The sequence below is a fragment of the Grammomys surdaster genome, unplaced genomic scaffold (assembly GCF_004785775.1).
Source record: "Grammomys surdaster isolate TR1022 unplaced genomic scaffold, NIH_TR_1.0 343, whole genome shotgun sequence".
Classification (NCBI taxonomy): Eukaryota; Metazoa; Chordata; class Mammalia; order Rodentia; family Muridae; genus Grammomys; species Grammomys surdaster.
The window spans coordinates 3821281-3840895 of record NW_021604762.1 but is presented as its reverse complement, the minus strand read 5'-3'; the positions used below and the strand labels follow the sequence as shown (position 1 = coordinate 3840895).

The following is a 19615-nucleotide window of genomic DNA, read 5'->3' as shown; positions in this document are numbered from 1 at the left end:
TGAGAGAGCTTAGACTGAATACTGTGTACTACTTCGTAGTGATCTTTTCCAGAAAAGACTAAAGCTAGTAAGAACTAAAACACCTATTCCTTTGAGTTGTGGCAGGAAGTCAAGAAGTGAGCATTGTAGCCAGCGTGTTGAGCATTCGTTACTTTGTATCCAATGCTCTACACAAATTCCCCTAACAGCTCCCAAGGTCTCACCGAGTATGTTTCCTAGTTGGTTCTCACTGGTGAAATGTTGGGTTTTCAGATTTTTGTTAGCCAGTCACCATATATGGTTATCTTGAAATTGGTCCTGGTGGAAATACTGAATCCCTTATGGGGCTCAGTAATTGCCTCAAAAGAGATAATCTTTCCCCAGAAAGCCAGTCTGCTCTATAGTTGGCAGTTCTAACCGATTCAAAGAGAGTTGCCAAAGGTTACAGACACTAACAATCGGCAGATTCTATACTGTTACATTGACTTTACCTGGGGCAAATGTTAACAGACATCCAGCCACTCCACAAAGAACTACGATGAGAGACTAAAGTCTATTTAGTTTGTTGAACTAGTCGGCTTGTTGATCTTACTTGTCAGAGTCCAGGTAAGTGGTAACCCCAAGGCACCCACATCTCTGCCAAGCCCTGTATCAGCATGGATGACAATTCCTTGTGTATATATAGATAGAGTCCCCCTCTAGTTAACCTTCCACTCTCTAGCCTAGCACTTCCCAAGTCAGTGTGAGGTTGAGGCAGGATGGCTGGGAGAGAGACATAGAGAGAGGGTAGCTGGACTCTCAGGCCAAGGGCCTCATGATTCTCCCCAAACTCTTCCTTCTAAGGGTGAGTGTGGACAGGTACAATAGTGTGACGGTCTCTTGCTCTGAGCAGGATGGTAATGGCTCTTATGCTTGGAGGATAGGGCTATTCATTAGTTCAAAATCTTTCTCTCCCTCGGCCTCCTCCTTCTCCTTCCTCCTTCCTCCTTCCTCCTTCCTCCTTCCCCTCCTGGTCCCCCTTCTCCTTTCTTCTGGTCTCACTATGTAGCCCTGATTATCCTGGAACTCACTTTGTAGAGCAGGCTGGCCTCACACTCACAGAGATCTGCCTGCCTCTGCCTCCTGAGTCTGGGATTAAAGGTGGGTGCCACTAACCTGGTACTTGCTTGAGGCTCATATCAGTGGACAGAATTACCCACCTTACTTCATCACCAAAGCAAAACCAACTTGCTCACGGACTGAAGTTATGACTATAGAGTTTTGCAACTACTTCTTGAGGGCCTGAATGTAGACCATCTGATATCCCCACAGTTCAAGACGAGCCAGGAGGGAGAATACACAGTTCTGATGCACTGGTGACAGATACGTTTATTTCATGTAGAATAAAATAAATAAATGAACAAATAAACAAATATTTACCCCCATCTCTTCAGTGGACTTTTTAAAGTACAACAGCCAAGCCCTTATTCAAAGGATGGGCATAGTAGTTACAAGGCAAATCTGTGATGACCTATTTGCATTGAACGTTCTCAACAATGAAGAAGCTGCCATCATTTTCTGTGAGCCACTGGAGCAGGAAGCCGCGCGGAAGATCATCCACATGATTTTGCAGAAGGGCTCGGCTGCCTGCAACCTTTTTCTTAAGAGTCTTGAAAACTGGAACTATTTTGTGTATCAGGACTTAACTGGACAAAGTAAGTATTGCCTTGCTCACCTCTGTCCCACCAAAAGGAATAAACCATTAAGAACATCCATAGTCTCTTTCATAGAACTTGACCTCCATCTCTGTGTTACTGGCCAGGATCTTTGAGTCATTCCCAGTAGACACTTGACAGCGAAACCATATAAGTAACCTCAGAGCTGGGCAAGAAATGAGGAAATAGAGTCTCACTTAAAATACAACCAGAATGCTAGGTGTGGAGGCATAGGCTACTATGGGAGCTTTGGGGAGGCTCAGACAAGTAGACGGGAAGGTTGAAGCAGACCGGAATATGTGTAATGTCTCAAAACAAAAGTTTAACTAGAACACAAATTGGCTAAGGCAACCATCTTTGGCTGGTCATCTGCGGGTGAATGGCCCAGAATACCTACCTCATGGTGCAGTACCGTGGAAAGCTAATCACTCTACTTTACACATGACAGTAATTCCCTCCTCATCAAGCTATACCTCTGACTCCTCATTTTACTTATTTTGGAGGGAGGGGGTTGAGACAGGGTTTCACTGTATAGCCCTGGCTGTCCTGGAGCTCACTCTGTAGACCAGGCTGGCCTCAAACTCAGAAATCCACCTGCCTCTGTCTCCCAAGTGCTGGGGTTAAAGGTGTGCACCACCACTGCCCGGCTTTCATTTTACTTATTTTAAGTGAATAGATTGCATAATTGGCTGAAATTTACCCCATCCCACATTCTCAGCCAAATCTTTTACTTTCTTTAACTAAATGAAGTTTAACTTCATTTAATTAAAATGAAGGCTCCTCTCATTTCCAATTGTAGGTGCCGTGATGGCAAGAAAAAGGAAAGAAAAAGTTTAAAAAAAGAGAGAGAGAGGGAACAAGGGGAAGGGTGCCAGGGGCAATCAGTGGGTATTTGCTGCTATCTTAGAACTAGGGAAAGAAGTCAGTGACCCTCAGCTGATTCTTGGCATCTCTGCCATTCATCCCCTGAGCCTTGGGCTCCGAGATGCAAATCATGCCCTCTATAACATCATATTTTCTCTAACAGATCTTTTTTATCAGAACAAAGAAGAAAACTTGAATGTTTTGGCCCAGAATTTAAAATACCTATACCAAAGCCCTGCTTTTCTGAACTTCTTTCCCCTGGGTAACGATATCGACATCATTTTTAATCTGAAGATCACCTTCACAGAACCTGTCTTGTGGAAGAAGGACCATCGTCATCACCGTGTGGAGCAGCTGACTTTGGGCAGCCTGCTGGAGGCTCTTGAGAGCCCCTGCCTAATTGAAGGGGAGTCTGGCAAAGGGAAGTCCACCTTGCTGCAGAGAATTGCCATGCTCTGGGCGTCTGGGGAGTGCACGGCTCTGAATCGGTTCAAATTGGTCTTCTTCATCCGCCTGAGCAGTGCCATGGGTGGACTATTTGAAACATTGTGTGATCAGCTCTTGAACTTACCTGACTTCATCAGCAAGCCAACCTTCATGGCTCTGCTGGGGACGCTACACAAGGAGGTCCTCTTCCTCCTTGATGGTTACAACGAATTCCATCCCCGGAACTGCCCAGAAATTGAGGCCCTAATAAAGGAAAACCATCGTTTCAAAAACACAGTCATTGTCACCACCACCACAGAGTGCCTGAGACATATCAGACACGTTGGCGCCCTGACTGTGGAGGTGGGAGATATGACCGAAGACAGCGCCAAATTTCTCATCCAGGAAGTGCTGATAAATGAGCTGGCTGAAAGCCTGCTGTTCCAGATTCAGGAGTCCACGTGCTTGAGAAATCTGATGAGGACCCCTCTCTTCGTGGTGATCACCTGTGCAATCCAGATGGGCAGAAAGGAATTTAAAGCTCAAACACAAACCATGCTGTTTGAAACCTTCTATGACCTCCTGATACAGAAAAACAGGCACAGACACAGAGGGGGAACTTCAAGTGATTTTGTCAGGAACCTAGACTACTGTGGAGACCTTGCCCTGGAAGGTGTGTTCTCCCACAAGTTTGATTTTGAACATGAGGATCTGTCTAGTATGAATGAGGACATCCTGGTGACAACTGGGCTCCTCTGTAAGTACACAGCCCAGAGGCTGACGCCCAAGTATAAATTTTTTCATAAATCATTTCAGGAGTATACAGCGGGTCGGAGACTCAGCAGTTTGCTGATGTCCAGAGAGCCAGAGGAGGTGAGCAAGGGAAATAGCTACTTAGAGAAAATGGTTTCCATATCCGACATCACATCCCTGTATGGCAATCTGCTCCTGTATACTTGTGGGTCATCCATAGAAGCAACCAGGGCTGTCATGAGGCACCTTGCAATGGTATATCAGCATGGCAGCCTACAAGGACTTTCTGTCACCAAGAGGCCTCTCTGGAGGCAGGAATCAATACAAAACCTGAGAAATACCACTGAGCAAGATCTTCTGAAAGCCATCAATGTAAATTCCTTTGTAGAGTGTGGCATCAATTTATTCTCGGAGAGTATATCTAAATCAGCCCTGAGCCAAGAATTTGAAGCTTTTTTTCGAGGTAAAAGTTTATACATCGACTCGGAGAACATCCCTGACTACTTATTTGACTTCTTTGAATACTTGCCTAATTGTGCAAGAGCGCTGGCCTTCGTGAGGCTGGATTTCTATGGAAGAGCTACAGCGTCACAGGACAAGGCAGGAGAGAATGGCCCTGGAGTTCACACCGAAGGGGCCTCAGAAATCTACATTCCCAGCAGGGCAGTGTCTTTGTTCTTCAACTGGAAGCAGGAATTCGAGACTCTAGAGGTCACACTCCGAGATATTAACAAGTTGAGTAAACAAGATATCAAACATCTGGGGAAGATCTTCAGCTCTGGCACCAATCTCCAGCTGTGTGTAAAGAGATGTGCTGCCGTGGCTGGAAAGTTCAGCGCAGTCCTCAGAACCTGCAAAAACCTCCATTCCCTCAGGGTGGAAGCTAGTGCCCTCACCTCGGATGACGAGCAGCACATCACATCTGTAACAAACCTCCAGAACTTAAGCATTCACCACCTGCACACTCAACGGCTGCCAGGTACCGGTACATCCGAAGAACGTAGTCAGTAAAGACCGCCTGGCACTGTGCAAATGCTAGTTGGCACTGAGGCTTCTGGTAACTTCTCTAGTACATTTTACTTCCTGGATGTACCACAGAGCCTGGCTTATCCCCTCTGAATTTCTTCTGTCCTTCATCCTTTCAGCTGCTTTGGCTCTCTGTGGTTCCTGCCCCCAATTGGTCTCTGGGACTTTTTAACTGCCAAAGATTTACTTTTTCTTTTTTTATCTCCCCTCCCCTCTGCTCCCCTTCTGCTCTCTCTTCTGTTCTTTCTCCTTCTCTCCTTTCTTCTCTCTTCTCCTCCCCACCCAACTTCCATCTCCTTCTCTCCTCTCTTTTCCTCTTCTCCAGTTCCTCTTTCAATATGGTCTCATATGTAGCCCAGGCTGGCCTCACACCCAAGGCAATCCTCTTGCTTTAGCCTTCCAAGTGCTGGGACTATAGTCATGGGCATCACATCTGGTTACCTCTTATTTTTGTGTTTAATTCTGTTATGTTTGAACAACATGCTTATAGCTGAGTACAATACTCATCTTTTAAATGAATCTTTTCACCTTAATTTATTTATTTATTTTTATTTTATATGTACTGGTGTTTTGCCTGCATGTATGTCTGTGTAAGGTTGTCAGATCTTGGGGTTACAGATAGCTATTGAATTGATAGGAATTGAACCTGGGTCCTCTGGAAGAGAAGTCCATGCATTTAACCTGCTGGGCCTACAAGACCCATTTTTGACAAAATAACCGTGGAAGGTTTTCTGTACTTATCAACACTAGCCAAAAAGCAAACTTCAAGGAGATGAGAAAGAAAACTTGGTACAGTCACTATATATAGACATCCAGAGACTGACCCGAGCTTCATCTTCTTTACACATTCAGACATAGTAGAACTTGTACCTATGACCTTTACAATAAGAATAAATTCCATTAGCTGATAACCAGACCTCAAGGATAGGGCCTAGAGAAGGATCCGTGACAAGTACAAAGGTAGATTCTATTGGTTTCTTTCTTACATTTGGCCTCTTTTATAGGATTGTATTCACTTGAGACAAAGCTCAGAATTAGTGTCTAAACAATGCTCAGGATCCAGGGATCCAGGAAGGCTGTAGAATAGCATAGAGAGCACAGGTGGATTGAGCACTCCCCCCACCCCCACCCCCCCCAGCACTCCAGATGACCAGGCGTTGTCCATTTCCTTCCATGGAAGAAAATAGACCCATGTGACTGACTATCTCAGTTTCCACTGCCTGTTCTAAGCCGTGCTTCCCACAAATAGCACCTTTATGTGAATCTCATGAGCATGTCCTGCACTTTGTGATAACTAAAACCTGATGGGTAATAGGAATGATAGTGATGGTAACCGATGTTCCATTGACAGCATTCGGGACGTGAAGACATGCTGATCTGCTTTCCATTGGCAGGTGGTCTGGTTGACAGCTTGGGGAATCTGAGGAACCTCGTGAAGCTCATACTGGACGACATTAGGATGAACGAGGAAGATGCTAAAAGCCTAGGTCTGATTTTTGTTTCTTAAATACTCTTATTATTGTAAGTTTTCTGATAAGAATCGTTGGCTTATGATTATTTGGCTGCACCTGTAGACAGCAAGATCCTTATGTGTGTGTAGCCAGGGCATGTGCATGGTCCCCATGGGGAGGGGTGGTGGTTTGAATAAGAATGACCACCATGGCTCATATATTTGAATGCTTAGTTCCCGAGGAGTGGAACTATTCAAAAGGATTAGAAGGATCAGGAAGTGTGGCTTTGTTGGAGGAAGTGTGTTACTGAGGGTAGGTTTTGAGGTTCCCAAAGCCCTTCCCAGGCTTGGTCTCCCTCTCTCCTTGCTCCCTGTGGATCAGAATGTAGAGATCTCAACTACTCCAGCACCATGTCTGACTGTGTGCTGCCATGCTCCCTGCCATGATGAAAATGAACTAAACCTCCAAAACTGTAAGCGGCCCCAATTAAAGGCTTTCCTTTATAAGGGTTGCCTTGGCCATGGGGTCTCTTCCCAGCCACAGACAACATCGAAGACAGGAGGCCAGAGGTAGCTGTCCTCACCTTCCACCTTGTTTGAGGCAGGGTCTTTTTCTTGTCTCTTGCTATACTCTGTATGGTGGCTTGATGGCCCACAGGCTCCTGGGGGTTCCTTTGTCCCCATCTCCCATCCACTGCAGAAACACCAGGGTTAGAGACGCAAGCTAAATGCTTGACTTTAAGTGACTTGAACGTAGGTCTTTGTGCATGTGCTGTGTGCACTCACTGAGCCATCTCCCCAGCCCCAGCAATCTACTTCATGAACTTATGACCACTTTGGTTTCTTGGGACACTCTCCCCCTCCCAGGACAAGCCTTCGCAAAATTCTGCTCAAGCTTTAGCCCATTTGTGTGTGACTTTTTTTTTTTTTTTTTTTTTTGAGAGAGAGGAAGTCATCACATGTCTCATTTTCCTTTCCCTGGCTGATTTAAAAGTTCAGAGTTGTTTCATTGGCAAAACTTTAAAAGAGGAACAAGAGGCAGGGAACTGTGAGCCCAGGACACAAGCAGAACTCAGGGGTTGCCACAGAGCCTGGGGCCTCAGATACAGAGAGGGCTGAGGGGAAACCACCTTCCTGTGACGCCTCTGCTTCTTGTCTTTCTTTTTCTTGTCCTCAGTTCCATCCTTTTTGTTCTTTCTTCCTTCTGAGCCCTACCTGACCTGCATCTCTCTTTGTTCAGCACTATTTGTCATTTTGCTTCCTTCCCAAATGAACTCTATAAAATATGGCTGACCTTATAGGTTAATCAAGTTAATTTAGAATTCAGTCAGCACACACTGCATACCTATGAGTTCTAGGGAATATTGGAGCTAGAAAGGGCTGGAACACATTTACTTCAATGCATTCATTTTACAGAAAAGTCACAAATTCCTAGAAAGGTTTGCTGATTTGCCTGAGATCTCTTCCAGATAGTGTGCTTTTGTTATTAAGAAATCTAAATGTAGCCAAATAAACTCTTGTATTTTCTGTTCCTGGGAGGTGGAAGTGGAAGGATCTGGAGTTTGAGGCTAGCCTGGTTACAGAGTAAGTTCTAGACAAGCCTGGGCTAAATGAGCACTCCTATGAAAACAAAACCTGCCAGGCTTAGTGGCACATGCATTTACTCCCAGCTCTCAGAGGCAAGGGCAGATGGAGCTCTGTGAGTTCAAGGCTATCCTAGGTAAAAAAAAAAAAATGTAAATTGATCCTTACAATCAAGGTAAAAAGGCACATACCCCTCACTGGATTCCCCTAACTGACAATAAAAGCTGAGCCTGGGAGTCTACCAGAGGTTTCTAGTCCCAAGTGGGGAGACCCCTTCATGCAGGAAATTCAGCTGAATAAACGCCCTTTGCTTTTGCATACTATTTGAGTCTGGGGTCCTCCTTCAGTGATCCTTGAACCCTAACAGTAAGACCCAGTCTTAAAACAAAACAAAACCAAATAAACAAAAATGAGAGCCCATGAGATGCCTCAGAAGCTAAAGGCACTCGATACCATGCCTGGGTTCAATTTCCAGCTCCTACATGGTAGAAGAGAATTGACTCCTGCAACTTGTCCTGGGTCATTATCCGCTGCCATGGCTTACATGCTCCCCCCACACAAATAAATAGGATAAAATATTTTTAAGTAAAAATAAGATAAAAATAAGGAATCAAATTTGACTGTGAAGAAGTCAGTATAATGATGGAACAATAATTACTGCGTGGGAAAGAGTTGCTGTACGCTAGGTCAGCAACTACACTATGTAGTTTTCACACTTTACCTCACCAAAACCTCAAAACAGCCCTAGTATATAGACTATTGATCCCCTAAAGCCACAACTGAAAAGTTGACTCACTTGTCCAAGTTTATACAACTATAGGACAGTGAATCTAGAGGTCTGAATGACCACAAAGCTCACATACACACCTCCCATTATGTCAGATAGCATTCCCTGAAGGGTTACTGTGTTACACATACTGAATGCCTCACATATGCTATTTGCAGCTTACCCTAAGCTTCAAAACATGGGGATAGATAAAGCCCTGATCTGAGGGATGCAGCCCAATGGTAGAACACTTGCCTGAGCATCCTCAGGGCCTGGGTTAAAGCTCCAACACCAAAGAAGTGGAGGAGAAGGAAGAAGAGGAGGAGGAAGAAGAGGAGAAAGAGGAGGAAGAGGAGGAGGAAGAAGAAGAGGAGGAGGAACAGGAAGAGGAAAAGGAGGAGGAGGAAGAGGAGGAAGAAGAAAAGGAGGAGGAGGAGGAGGAGACAGATGAGATGCCAAAATTCACTTTGTATTTCTTAAATGTATCCCGTTGACTCAGGATGTATATTGATGATTTAAGCTCCACCTACTCAATCCTAAACTCCATGCCCACCCCATGACTAAGAATGAAGGTCACTCTGTTGCCTTCAATTGTACTGCTGGTAGAAGGGGACACTGATACTGGCTGGACACACCACCCTGGGTGTAGTAGTCATCGAACCTATGTCACGATGTTCAAAGCAGGATCTCTGAGGCTGTGCAGGTGCACTAGCCCTCCATAGCGCTGCAGCACCTGCTGTCCCTCTGAACTCAGCCCCTTGAGGGAAGTAAAGATCATGAGGTGTTAGAAAAAATTAGCTCTTTTGGTCTAACTCTTTTGGCCTTTGTAGCAGGAGTCTATGGAGAGAAGATGTCTGGAATCTAGATGCAGGGTAGCTGTGGTTGGAGGCTTGTGGGTTCAATGCCAGCCTGGGCTGAGTAGCAAGAAGCTCCTTCCTTGGAGAACAAAGAAATGTACATATGTATATGTATATTATATATATACATATATATATTATTATATACATATATATATATATACACAATAATATATGTATATTATTCTTAAAGAAAAAAGAGCATGAATGTCTTTCTTGAGTTCCACTAATCTGTATTTAGCCAGATAAACTCTGTCTGCTCATGTATTCCTTCCCCATCTTCTTGTAGCGGAAGGCCTGCGAAACCTGAAGAAGATGCATTTATTCCATTTGACTCGTTTGTCTGACATTGGGGAGGGGATGGATTACATAGTCAAGTCTCTCTCAGAAGAACCTTGTGAGCTACAAGAGATGAAGTTGGTGTCCTGCTGTCTGACTACAAATTCTGTGAAAACTCTAGGTAACCATAGTAATTCCCGACTCCACGCTCTGCATGCACAACAGGATACTTGACGTTCTTACACTAATGTACATAATGTCTTTTGTGAAATTTAATTTTTTAAGAGACACTGAAGAGGATAAAGTGATGCATGTATTATCTGGCCTAGCCCCCTATCTTCCCCCCCACCCCCGAGACAGGATTTCTCTATGCCTCTCTGGCTGTCCTGGAACTCACTATGTAGACCAGGCTCAGAGATCCACCTGCCTCTGCCTCCCAAGTGCTGAGATTAACCTAGCTCATTTTTTTAATGAGCTTTGTCTGAATCAGAATTAATTAGTGGCAACAAAAGAGTATTATATAATAGTTGAAGATATTATAACCTTAAGAGAAAGTGAAAAGTAAGACATTTTAAAAAAACAATTCCATTGTTCTTGTCGTAGTGATACTGTCTAATCATCTCTTGGGTAGATAAAGAAAATACGGAGAAGGAGGATTACCTCAATGTTACCAGGCTTCTATTCTTCCCTTTGCTCTGTTAAGATGGAGTTTGAGTTCCAAAATGTTAAGCATACCAATTATAGAGAAAATTTTGCATATTTTTGGATAAACTGTTCAGTTCAGATATGTCTTAAAATTTAGACTTTGGGCACTGGAGAGATGGCTCAGCAGTTAAGACCGCTGACTGTTCTTCCAAAGGACTTGAGTTCCATTCCAGCAGCTCACGACCATTTGTGATTTCAGTTCCTGGGGATATGATGCTGGAATTAAAGGTGTGAGCCACTACTGCCTGGCAGGGAAATTGGTCACTTTTCAAATAGCTGTGTCAAAATGTCCAGGTATGGTAATGGGCAACTCAGTGCCAGGACCAAGGTGGCAGAGCAGGGGGATCTCTGTGGGTTTGAGAGTTCAAAGCCAGCTGGGACTACACAATGGGACATGTCTTAAACAAACAAGCAAGTAAACAAACAAACAACAAGCCAGAGTCAATAGAGAATAAGCTACAATGTTGTGTCTATTGTTACAAAGACTATATTCCATGCAGCTTCAGGCTCTATGTGCCCTAGACTTAATTGTTGCCATGGAAACTGAGCTTCCAGCTATCCCATTTCTTCTGAGAAATAATCAACCAATCAAGTCAAATGACAGTGTGTATTGCCATCAGCAAAGAAGGGCACAGAGTTCTAAAGAGGCTGAACATGTGTATATGCTTACCTGAAAATCTTTTGGTTTGGTTTTTCTTTCAGCACAGAATCTTCACAATTTGGTAAAGCTGAGCATTCTTGATATATCAGAAAATTACCTGGAAAAGGATGGAAATGAAGCTCTCCAGGAACTGAGTAAGAAGAACAGCCTACACAGCATGCTTTTTACTATGTGTGCTGGGTGGTTAGCAAACCTCTGTACCCGTATACACCTTACTGATGCATCTTAGAAAAAAATGTTTGCTCATCTTTAACTGCCTTAAAGAATATAGGCCCATGTATTTTTTAATGATTTACTTAGTTTGGGGCTAGTGATTAAGAGCACTTTATGCTACGTCAAAGGACCAGATCTTGGTTCTCAGCATATTTGTAACTCTGGTTCCAGGGAATCTGATGCCCTCTTCTGGCCTCTGTGGGTACTAGGCATATGGGTACATATACATAAATGCAGGCAAAACACTTATACACTACAAAATTATCTTTGTGTGTGTGTGTACACTCATGTGCGGGAGGTAGGCACACATGAGTGTTGGGGTCTGCAGAGGCCAGAAGAGAGTATTGGGTCTCCTGGATCTGGAGTTACAGGCATGCTGTCACTGCATGGATACTGAGTATGGAACGCAGGTTCTCTACAAGGATAGTACATGGTCTTAACTGTTGAACCATTTTTCCAAGCCCAAGCGTGTGTCTTTGGAGCCATCAGTTTGCACTGCCAACAGCAAGGAAGCCAGCGTTTGATGCTGAAGATGCTAAAGAGGAAGCAATGAGGCTTTTCTAGCCCCGGGCCCATAAGATGGGTTTACACATATATTTATCAGCTCAGTTATGTTTTTTCTTTTGTTTGTTTTTGTTTTTGTATTTTGAGACAGGGTTTCTCTGTGTAGCCCTGGCAGTCCTGGAACTCACTCTGTAGACCAGGCTGGCCTCGAACTCAGAAATCCGCCTGCCTCTGCCTCCCAAGTGCTGGGATTAAAGGTGTGCGCCACCACCACCCGGTTTCAACTCAGTTATCTAAGGACTGCAGTATTCGTATGCTGTCTGCAGCGAGGGACTATGTATGAGCTCTCTCAGAGGAGTGAAACATTTGGAGATTTTTTTTAATTCTTTTTTTTTTTTTTTTGAAAAAGAAGTTTCACTCTGCAGCTTGGAACTCTCTAAGAAGACAGGGTGTCCTTGAAATTACAGAGATCCATCTGCCTCTGCCTCTTGAGTGTTGGTATCAAAAAGATTTTTATTCTGATCATTTTGTTACAGGAAAATGAGGCAGGGAAGCGACCATGCTCAAACAGGATCAGAAATGAGGCAGAGGATCAGGAAGGCTCACTGTGTCAGGCCTAGTGGAGTTCTCTTCAAGGCTCTGAGCAACTAACTGTACAGAGATATGGGCTTTCCAGCATCAGTCTTAACCGTTACATCACCGGTGGGCTTAAGTTTCTACCAAAGCCATATGGCAAAGACAAAAACAAGAAATCCAAGCCAGGAATGGTGGTGTACTCCTTTGGTCCCAGCAAGTAAATAGGCAGGCAGATCTCTATAAGTCTGAGGCTACCCTGGTCTCCATAGGGAGTTCCAGGCCAGCCAGAGATTTGTCTCAAAGAAAAGAGAAGGGTGGGGTGGGGGTTAAGACATTTTTCTTTTTATAAACCAGGTTAACTGCAAGCAGCTGCTTTACCTGGTAACTGAGGTGACTATTTCTCCCCAGGTGGTCCTTGCCATTCTGTTTCCTCCTGAGACAGGGTTTCTGTTTAGCCCTGGCTGTCCTGGAACTAGCTCTGTAGACCAGACTGTCCTGGAACTCAGAGATCCCCTTGGCTTCTGCTGAGATTGAATGTGTACACCACCATACCTGGCTTATTTCCTCTTTCAGTTTCACTAGAACGATAAGATTTTTAAAGTGCTATAATGGCATGTGGTTACGACAGAATGACAGACATATGTCTGGGATTCACTTCAGAAAAATACAGACATCGGGTCAGGGTTAAGTCATTTAGCCCGTGATTTGTTGCCTATTGAAGGTTGGATTATTAGTAAGAATTTCATTATATTACAGTGTTTCTATATTTGAATATCTTTTATAAAAGTAAAATAAAGACTCACATTAAAGGTTAAGTAGCCTGCAGGGCCAGCAAACATAAAGAACACTCTTCATCCGCATCCTGCTAGACTGAGATGACGTCAGTCCTGAACCATTTTCTGTTTAAGTCGGCAGGCTTGGTGTTCTGGAACAGCTAACCACATTGATGCTACCTTGGTGCTGGGATGTGTATGTCAACCTACCCAAGCTGTTGAAGCAATTGGAGGGGGCCCCAGGGCTTGCCAGACTTGGATTGAAAAACTGGAGACTCGGAGACAAAGAGATTAAAAGTTTAGGTAGGTATACTCAAACAGAGCCAAGGGGATACCGGCTGACGTTAAGCAAAGCTTAGTTGGGCTTTTAATCTCAGTCCTCAGGAGGCTGAGGTTACTCTGAGCCATCTCATGAGCCTTCTTTCTTAGGTATTAGGATCTATTGTCTATTGAATGTTAATCACTGGCAACAATGATTTTTTTGAAGGTTTTTGTTTTCCTTCTTATTTCCTGTATTGCTATATGTTATATTTTGAATGTGTCTTCTAATCCCACATGCATAAAACAAGCTCTAGTTCAGCAGTGCTGGGAGGTGAGTGGACAGAAAAAAAAGAAATGAAAAAGGAAGCCACCACTGTCCCTAGGTATGCTGGAAGAGCCTTATTGTACATAAACGGGTGAGCAGAGCCAGAGGCAGAGACATCTGGGAGAGTCCAGAGTAAACTTGACTCTAAGCAGGGCCTTGTGAGGAGAGAAGGGGCGGGGACTAGGAGGAGCCAGGAGATCAAGAGGTCAGGAAGCTTACAAAAAACAAAACAGACCAGAGTAGCCAAGTGGCTGGCTGGATTATACAGGGAAGGGCAGTCCACCTGGAGTTCAGGGTAAGGGTTGGAGTATGCCAGCCATACCCAGGAACAGGTAGGCCCTGAGGGATGCTGGAGAACCTGGTGGCCAGGTCTGCTTTGATATTAGGAACCTCAGTTAACCATTTGTCCTGGTTTGAGACCTAACAGTGGGAACTCAGAGCAGGAGTTTACATCATCGGTCCACTCCGATGCACAATTAATGGAAACTGCAGAAGGCTTGAGACTTCGAGCCTGAGGTCTTGCTTGCTTTTGTCACCCCTGTCCTGCCCGAGGACAAACAGCAGGAAGGCCCTGGCCAGATGTTAGTTCCTCAACCATGACATGAGTCAATACATTTCCATTTGTTGTAAGTTACCCTGCCTGTGGTATTCTGTTCCAGTGGCAGGGAACAGACCTTATCTTTGGTCCCTTTTCTGTGAGTGTTGAAACTTGGTCTTCTCTGTCGGAGTCGGCTCTCAGGTAGCTGTCCTTTTCCTATTTTAGAGTGAGGAGCAAGCTGACAGAAAGCTCTTTGTCTAAGGGAGAAGGCGACTTTAAATTTTTTTTATTTTATGCATATGAGTGTTACCTGCATATATGTATGTGAATCACACATGTGCCCGGTGTCCATAAAACCAGAAAGGGGGGAGGAGGGGGTCACTGGAGAGATAGCTCACTGGTTAAGAGTAAGGTTGCTCTTCCAAAGGACCCAGGTTCAATTCCTAGCACCACAACTGTAACTCTAACTCCAGGGGCTTTAACACACTAGCACAGACATACATGCAGGCAAAACACCAATGTACATTATTTTTTTATAAAGCTGGAAGAGAGTTGAATCCCCTGGTATTGGGCTTCTCGATGATCTTGGCCATCATGTGGATGCTGGGAACCAAATCCTGGGTCCTCTGCAAGAGCAGTGTGTGTGCAGAACACAGGCCCATCGCTCCAGCCCCACAGCTGACTTTTAATTGATTAGCTTCATTATTTGGAGTGGGAACCAGGCATGCAAGGTGGCTCTGCTTCTTGGATGCAATTGAGTTTCTCCTGAGAAGCTTCTAGTCTTCCTTCTGGAGAATGTAAGACCAAATACTAGTGTCTTGGGGACAAGGTGGATTTGGAACGTCTACTGCTTTTGTGTGCTTTCTCTCAGGTCCCCTGGTCCACCTCCTATAGTATCCTACCTGTCATCTAACTATTAGTCTTCACACAAACCCAAAGTGACAGAGACCATGCAGAGTGTGTGGTACACAGCAGACAATCAAATGTTTACTGACTAAATGAACGGTGTCACAGTTTATTACTTAGGGCCTACTTCAGGGTGCCAGTCTACCACAGTAGGGAACTCACGGGCAGGAGCTTGAGGATGCTGGTCACACTACATCCACCATCGGGGACAGAGAACAATGAGTGTATGCAGGCTGTTCTGCTTCCAACCTCCAGTCAGGGAATGATGCCACCAACAGTGGGCAGGCTTCACCACCGCAGTTAACACAGTCAAGATAACACCCTCCCCAGTGCCACGTGAATCTAGATTTGGTCACACAGAGAATTAACACCAGGTGACCTGACTCGGGCTCAGGTGACCTGAAGGGCAGGCAGTATTAGACAAGTTTAACCCAAAGCGGGTGAGATTTAGCTGACTGCATTCTCCACAGCCCACAGATGGCCATGTCCCAAATGCACAAGTTTCTGTTCCTGTTGGATCTAGTTTGATCCATATTCAATTAGCAGAAAGCACATCCTTGGCCCATGAAAACTGTCACTTTCTTTTTTTGTTCCTGTGCCTGCATCCATTCTGATAATCACCCAGGAAACTCTTGCTCAGCTAAGATCCTCAAACTGAAATGGATAGCCACAGAAACACAGCAGACCAGCCTTTGACGTTTCTAAATTCCTCCTGGGTAGTGAAAACAAGTTGCTCTTTGGAGAGAAAGCCCACACACTGGAAACAAACCATAAGAACAAAGCATTTTGCAATCCTGATGTGGAGGGTATCACAACAGAGGTGGCAAAATAGGAGGGTGAGTTGTGAAGGCTGGGGGACTTATGAGAAAGGGAGGTGAGGACCAGGAGATGAGCGACACTGTGCCTGTTCCTGGGCACAGACTAAGCATCAGTGAAGGCCTGGCTGGACCACAGCTGACAGTGGCTAGAACTTCCTTCCCATGCTGTAGTTCCCGGATGTGCAGTTTAAGCAGAGGGGGCAGCTGTGCTCTGCAGCCTTTCAAGACAGATGCTATTTTTACCCCTTCATTCCCTAGATTTATTTTCAACTTCATGGTCACAGCTAGGTTACTGTCATGTGGGTATTTCAGCCAAGTGGGAAGAGACAAAAGAAAAAAGAAAAGCAAGTTGTGGACTAATTCTTTTCAAAGTGACACGGAAGTCATGCTCTTTACTTCCACTTCTATTTCCTTGGCAAAAGTTTAGATACATTTAGCAGCAAAGGAATGTGGGATATGAGTGGTCACAACTCTAGATTAGCAGTTTGTCTTCTAAGGAAGTAAAACATAGGAAAGAGGCCCAAGGATGGTCTCAGCAGCAGGTAGCACAGATAGGGAAATGGAGGTGTTCACTGGGAACGCCCACTTCCTCCACTACTCCCGATTACAGCCAGCTAAAGTACCTTTGCTTCAGGCATCTGATATCAAGGACCTTTCTAAACTAAACTCACCAAGGTGATGAAGATACCCCGGAGCAAGCACTGGGTGCGGCTGTGTCACATACATACCCTTAGCAAACGCACAAGCCACACAAATGCTATCTGCCAATTAATTCCCAGACATCGTCACGGAGCAGGCATATTATGATCCACGTGACGGATGTAACAAAGTCACACCATGGGACAGATCTCACGTGGGAGGTATACTGAGGAGGGGGTATTCAGAGGCTATACAGATGAGAGCAAAGCAGGAGGGACTGGCCTTTAATAAGGAAGGTAGCGCATGCGCAGGGGGAGGACTTGCGACTCCTGGCGTCCGTAGGGATGTGTTGTATCTCGACTGCTAGTGATGATGTATCCTGATGTTGCTGAGTCCCTGGGGCAGGTGGTAGAGATGCCTGGTTGCTAACAGGGAATGCTAAGCAGGTCAACAGGCTTCCTGAAAGTGGCTAAGAGTCTACTCATTCAGTGTATACCTGGGTAAGCCTCAGTCCACACGGCTGTTTAAGACAGGATCGATCATCCTTATTTTGCAGACTTAATTACAGATGGCATTAGCTTTTGTTATTTGTTTGCTGACCTTTGTCAGGGCCCTGACGAGTTTATGGGTTTTTTGTTTTGTTGAGACAGGGTGTAAATGTAACTTTTATTCTGAAATAAGTGTTGTCTCAGAAGCTTACTGCCTCTGTCTGCTAACCTAGGCCTAGACCTGGAAGCTTCTAGCCACCATACAGTCTTATCTAGACCTACAATGTTTTCAGCCTCTGAGATTTACTGCTGAAAAAGCTCACCCTTTCTTGTCGTTCTGGCTGGCTGGTTCAATTCAGCTGTCTGACTCAAATTCCTCTCCAAGCTGATTCAATCTGGGTTCTCTCTTTCAGCCTCTCCTGAACTGCTCTGCTTGATCTCAAACGAACTCTAGCAATCCATTCTAATCTTCTGGCTTCTTCCCATTCTATCTTCACTTGTATCTAGTTTGATAGCTCTTCAACCCATGTCTGTAAAAATCTCCCAGTAAATATTTCTCTCTCTCTCTCTCTCTCTCTCTCTCTCTCTCTCTCTCTCTGCAGTAGCATCCCTTTCTTCTCTCTTCTCCTGAGAGTTGAGGATATCCTTTTCTATCAAACCTTTCTCTGATTCATCACTTTGCCACTCAATTAGACATTACTTTCAAACATCTGTGCTTCCTTCTACAGACTAACTTTACCTTCATTGGGATTAAAGCTGAGCTGCATCACAACTAGAAACAGTTGGTATTCAGTAAACAACATAATCTGGGGGTTCACATTGTGATCAGATATCCTACAACGCTCACTGTGTACTTTAGGCTGTCCTGAACTTGCTATCTCCTGCCTCAGCCTCCCAGAGTTCTGGAACCAGAGACTTGCACCATCTCAGAGCTCTGGTGTTTTGTCTGTGTGGACAGTACAGCTTTGTCAGAGAGCATCTCTTCCTACTTAAGAGTCCAGAGTGCAGCCAGGTGATGGTGGTACCATCTTTCATACGAGCACTCAGGAAGCAGAGGTACTGGAGCTCTGAGTTTGCAGTCAGCCTAGTGTACAGAATGAGTTCCAGGGCAGCCAGGGCTACATGGAAAAACCCTATTTCAGAACAAACAGTAATTAAAAAAAACAAAAAGTCCAAACTGAATTTTGAACCTTCATTCTGTAACACCTGTCTCCCAATTTTAATGTCTAACAAACCACTCACTGCCCAGTGCAGGATGAGGCTGATTGTGCTGACTCAAGTCTGTGCTTCTAACATTGTTCGAGGTTGAGGCAGGCGGAGTACAGTGAGTTTGAGGATAACCTGAGCTATTTAGCAAAACCTTGTCTCAAAACAACAGCAACAAAGAAGAAAAATATGCCTTTTCTTTCTTGCTTTCTATTTACTACACGGTTCTCTAAATAGCTTGGGCAGGCCTTGAATTCACTTTTCTGTCCCTGACTCTCAAATACTGCGACCAGGCGTGTGTGTATGGTGGGGTTTTGTTGTTGTTTTTTTCTCATACAACAGGATTCCTCTCATTCCAGTGCAGTTGCACAGGGCTTAGGGAAATAAGGAGTGGACAATGGAGAAGCCTGCTGCATGAGAAGCCTGCTGCGTTTTGTGATCAGAACCTCCACCTCCTCCTCTCAGGAGGCACTTTAGGAATGATTATTTTTAGAGATTGGAGATCTATCTCCCTGAAGCCTCCAGGAAGGCTTTATACAAACAAAACCCCCGTCTAGGTACTGAATGACTTTTGTTTACTTAAGTTTATAGCTAGGGATATCCGATACCCAAAATTGTTAAGTAGTTTTATTTCTACAAACATGAAAGGGCCTAGCATTATTTTGTTCCAGTTTTGAAAACTGATAGGCTTTTTTCTTCACCGCCAGTGAAATGAGCCAATTTAAACCAGATTAGACTATGTTAAAGACAGTTTTATTGGGAGGCTGCTCTTGGGAGGGCAAATTCACTGGTCCCAAAGACCAAGGCTAGGAAAGTCCCCATGGGGGGGGGGAAGGGGAGGGAGAAAGAGGAACAGGAGCAGAGAGAGAGAGAAGAGAGAGGAGATTACAGGCCAAAATGTCTGGATTATATAGAGAGGAGCCTCTGAGGGAAGGGCAGCTCAGCCCCTAGGCTGGAAAGTTCAAAGCTGGGGGCAGGCTATGCCAAGTAGGGACTGAGGGATGCTGGGAGAACCTGGAGGCCAGGTCTGCTTTGGTATGTGGGACATGCACCTCAGTCCCCTGCCCCGGGGGTCTGAAACCAAACCAAACACGCCTTGATATCTAACAGCATTTCTCATCTCTCAATGTTTCATCAACGTCCCATTTCCCAGAAGAATCAGGAGTAAGGTAAAATACAGCATTTACCTTTGCCTACCGTACTCTTGTAACCCTGATGCTTTTAGACATTAGGAAAACGACTTTGGCCGGGCAGTGGTGGCGCACGCCTTTAATCCCAGCACTTGGGAGGCAGAGGCAGATGGATCTCTGAGTTTGAGGCCAGC

The 19615-nt window shown here is 44.8% G+C and overlaps 1 protein-coding gene across 4 annotated transcripts in view; it reads left to right on the top strand.

The window, feature by feature from the left end:
• Nlrc4 (NLR family CARD domain containing 4) overlaps positions 1–19615 on the top strand; it is a 31205-nt gene that overhangs the window by 9584 nt on the left and 2006 nt on the right. For all 4 annotated transcript variants that reach the window (XM_028778962.1, XM_028778960.1, XM_028778961.1 and 1 more), the window contains 6 exons: positions 1413–1673; positions 2701–4695; positions 6137–6229; positions 9689–9859; positions 11086–11178; positions 13246–13413. In XM_028778962.1, coding sequence (XP_028634795.1) covers positions 1413–1673; positions 2701–4695; positions 6137–6229; positions 9689–9859; positions 11086–11178; positions 13246–13413 — 2781 coding nt within the window. The remainder of the gene's footprint in view (positions 1–1412; positions 1674–2700; positions 4696–6136; positions 6230–9688; positions 9860–11085; positions 11179–13245; positions 13414–19615) is intronic.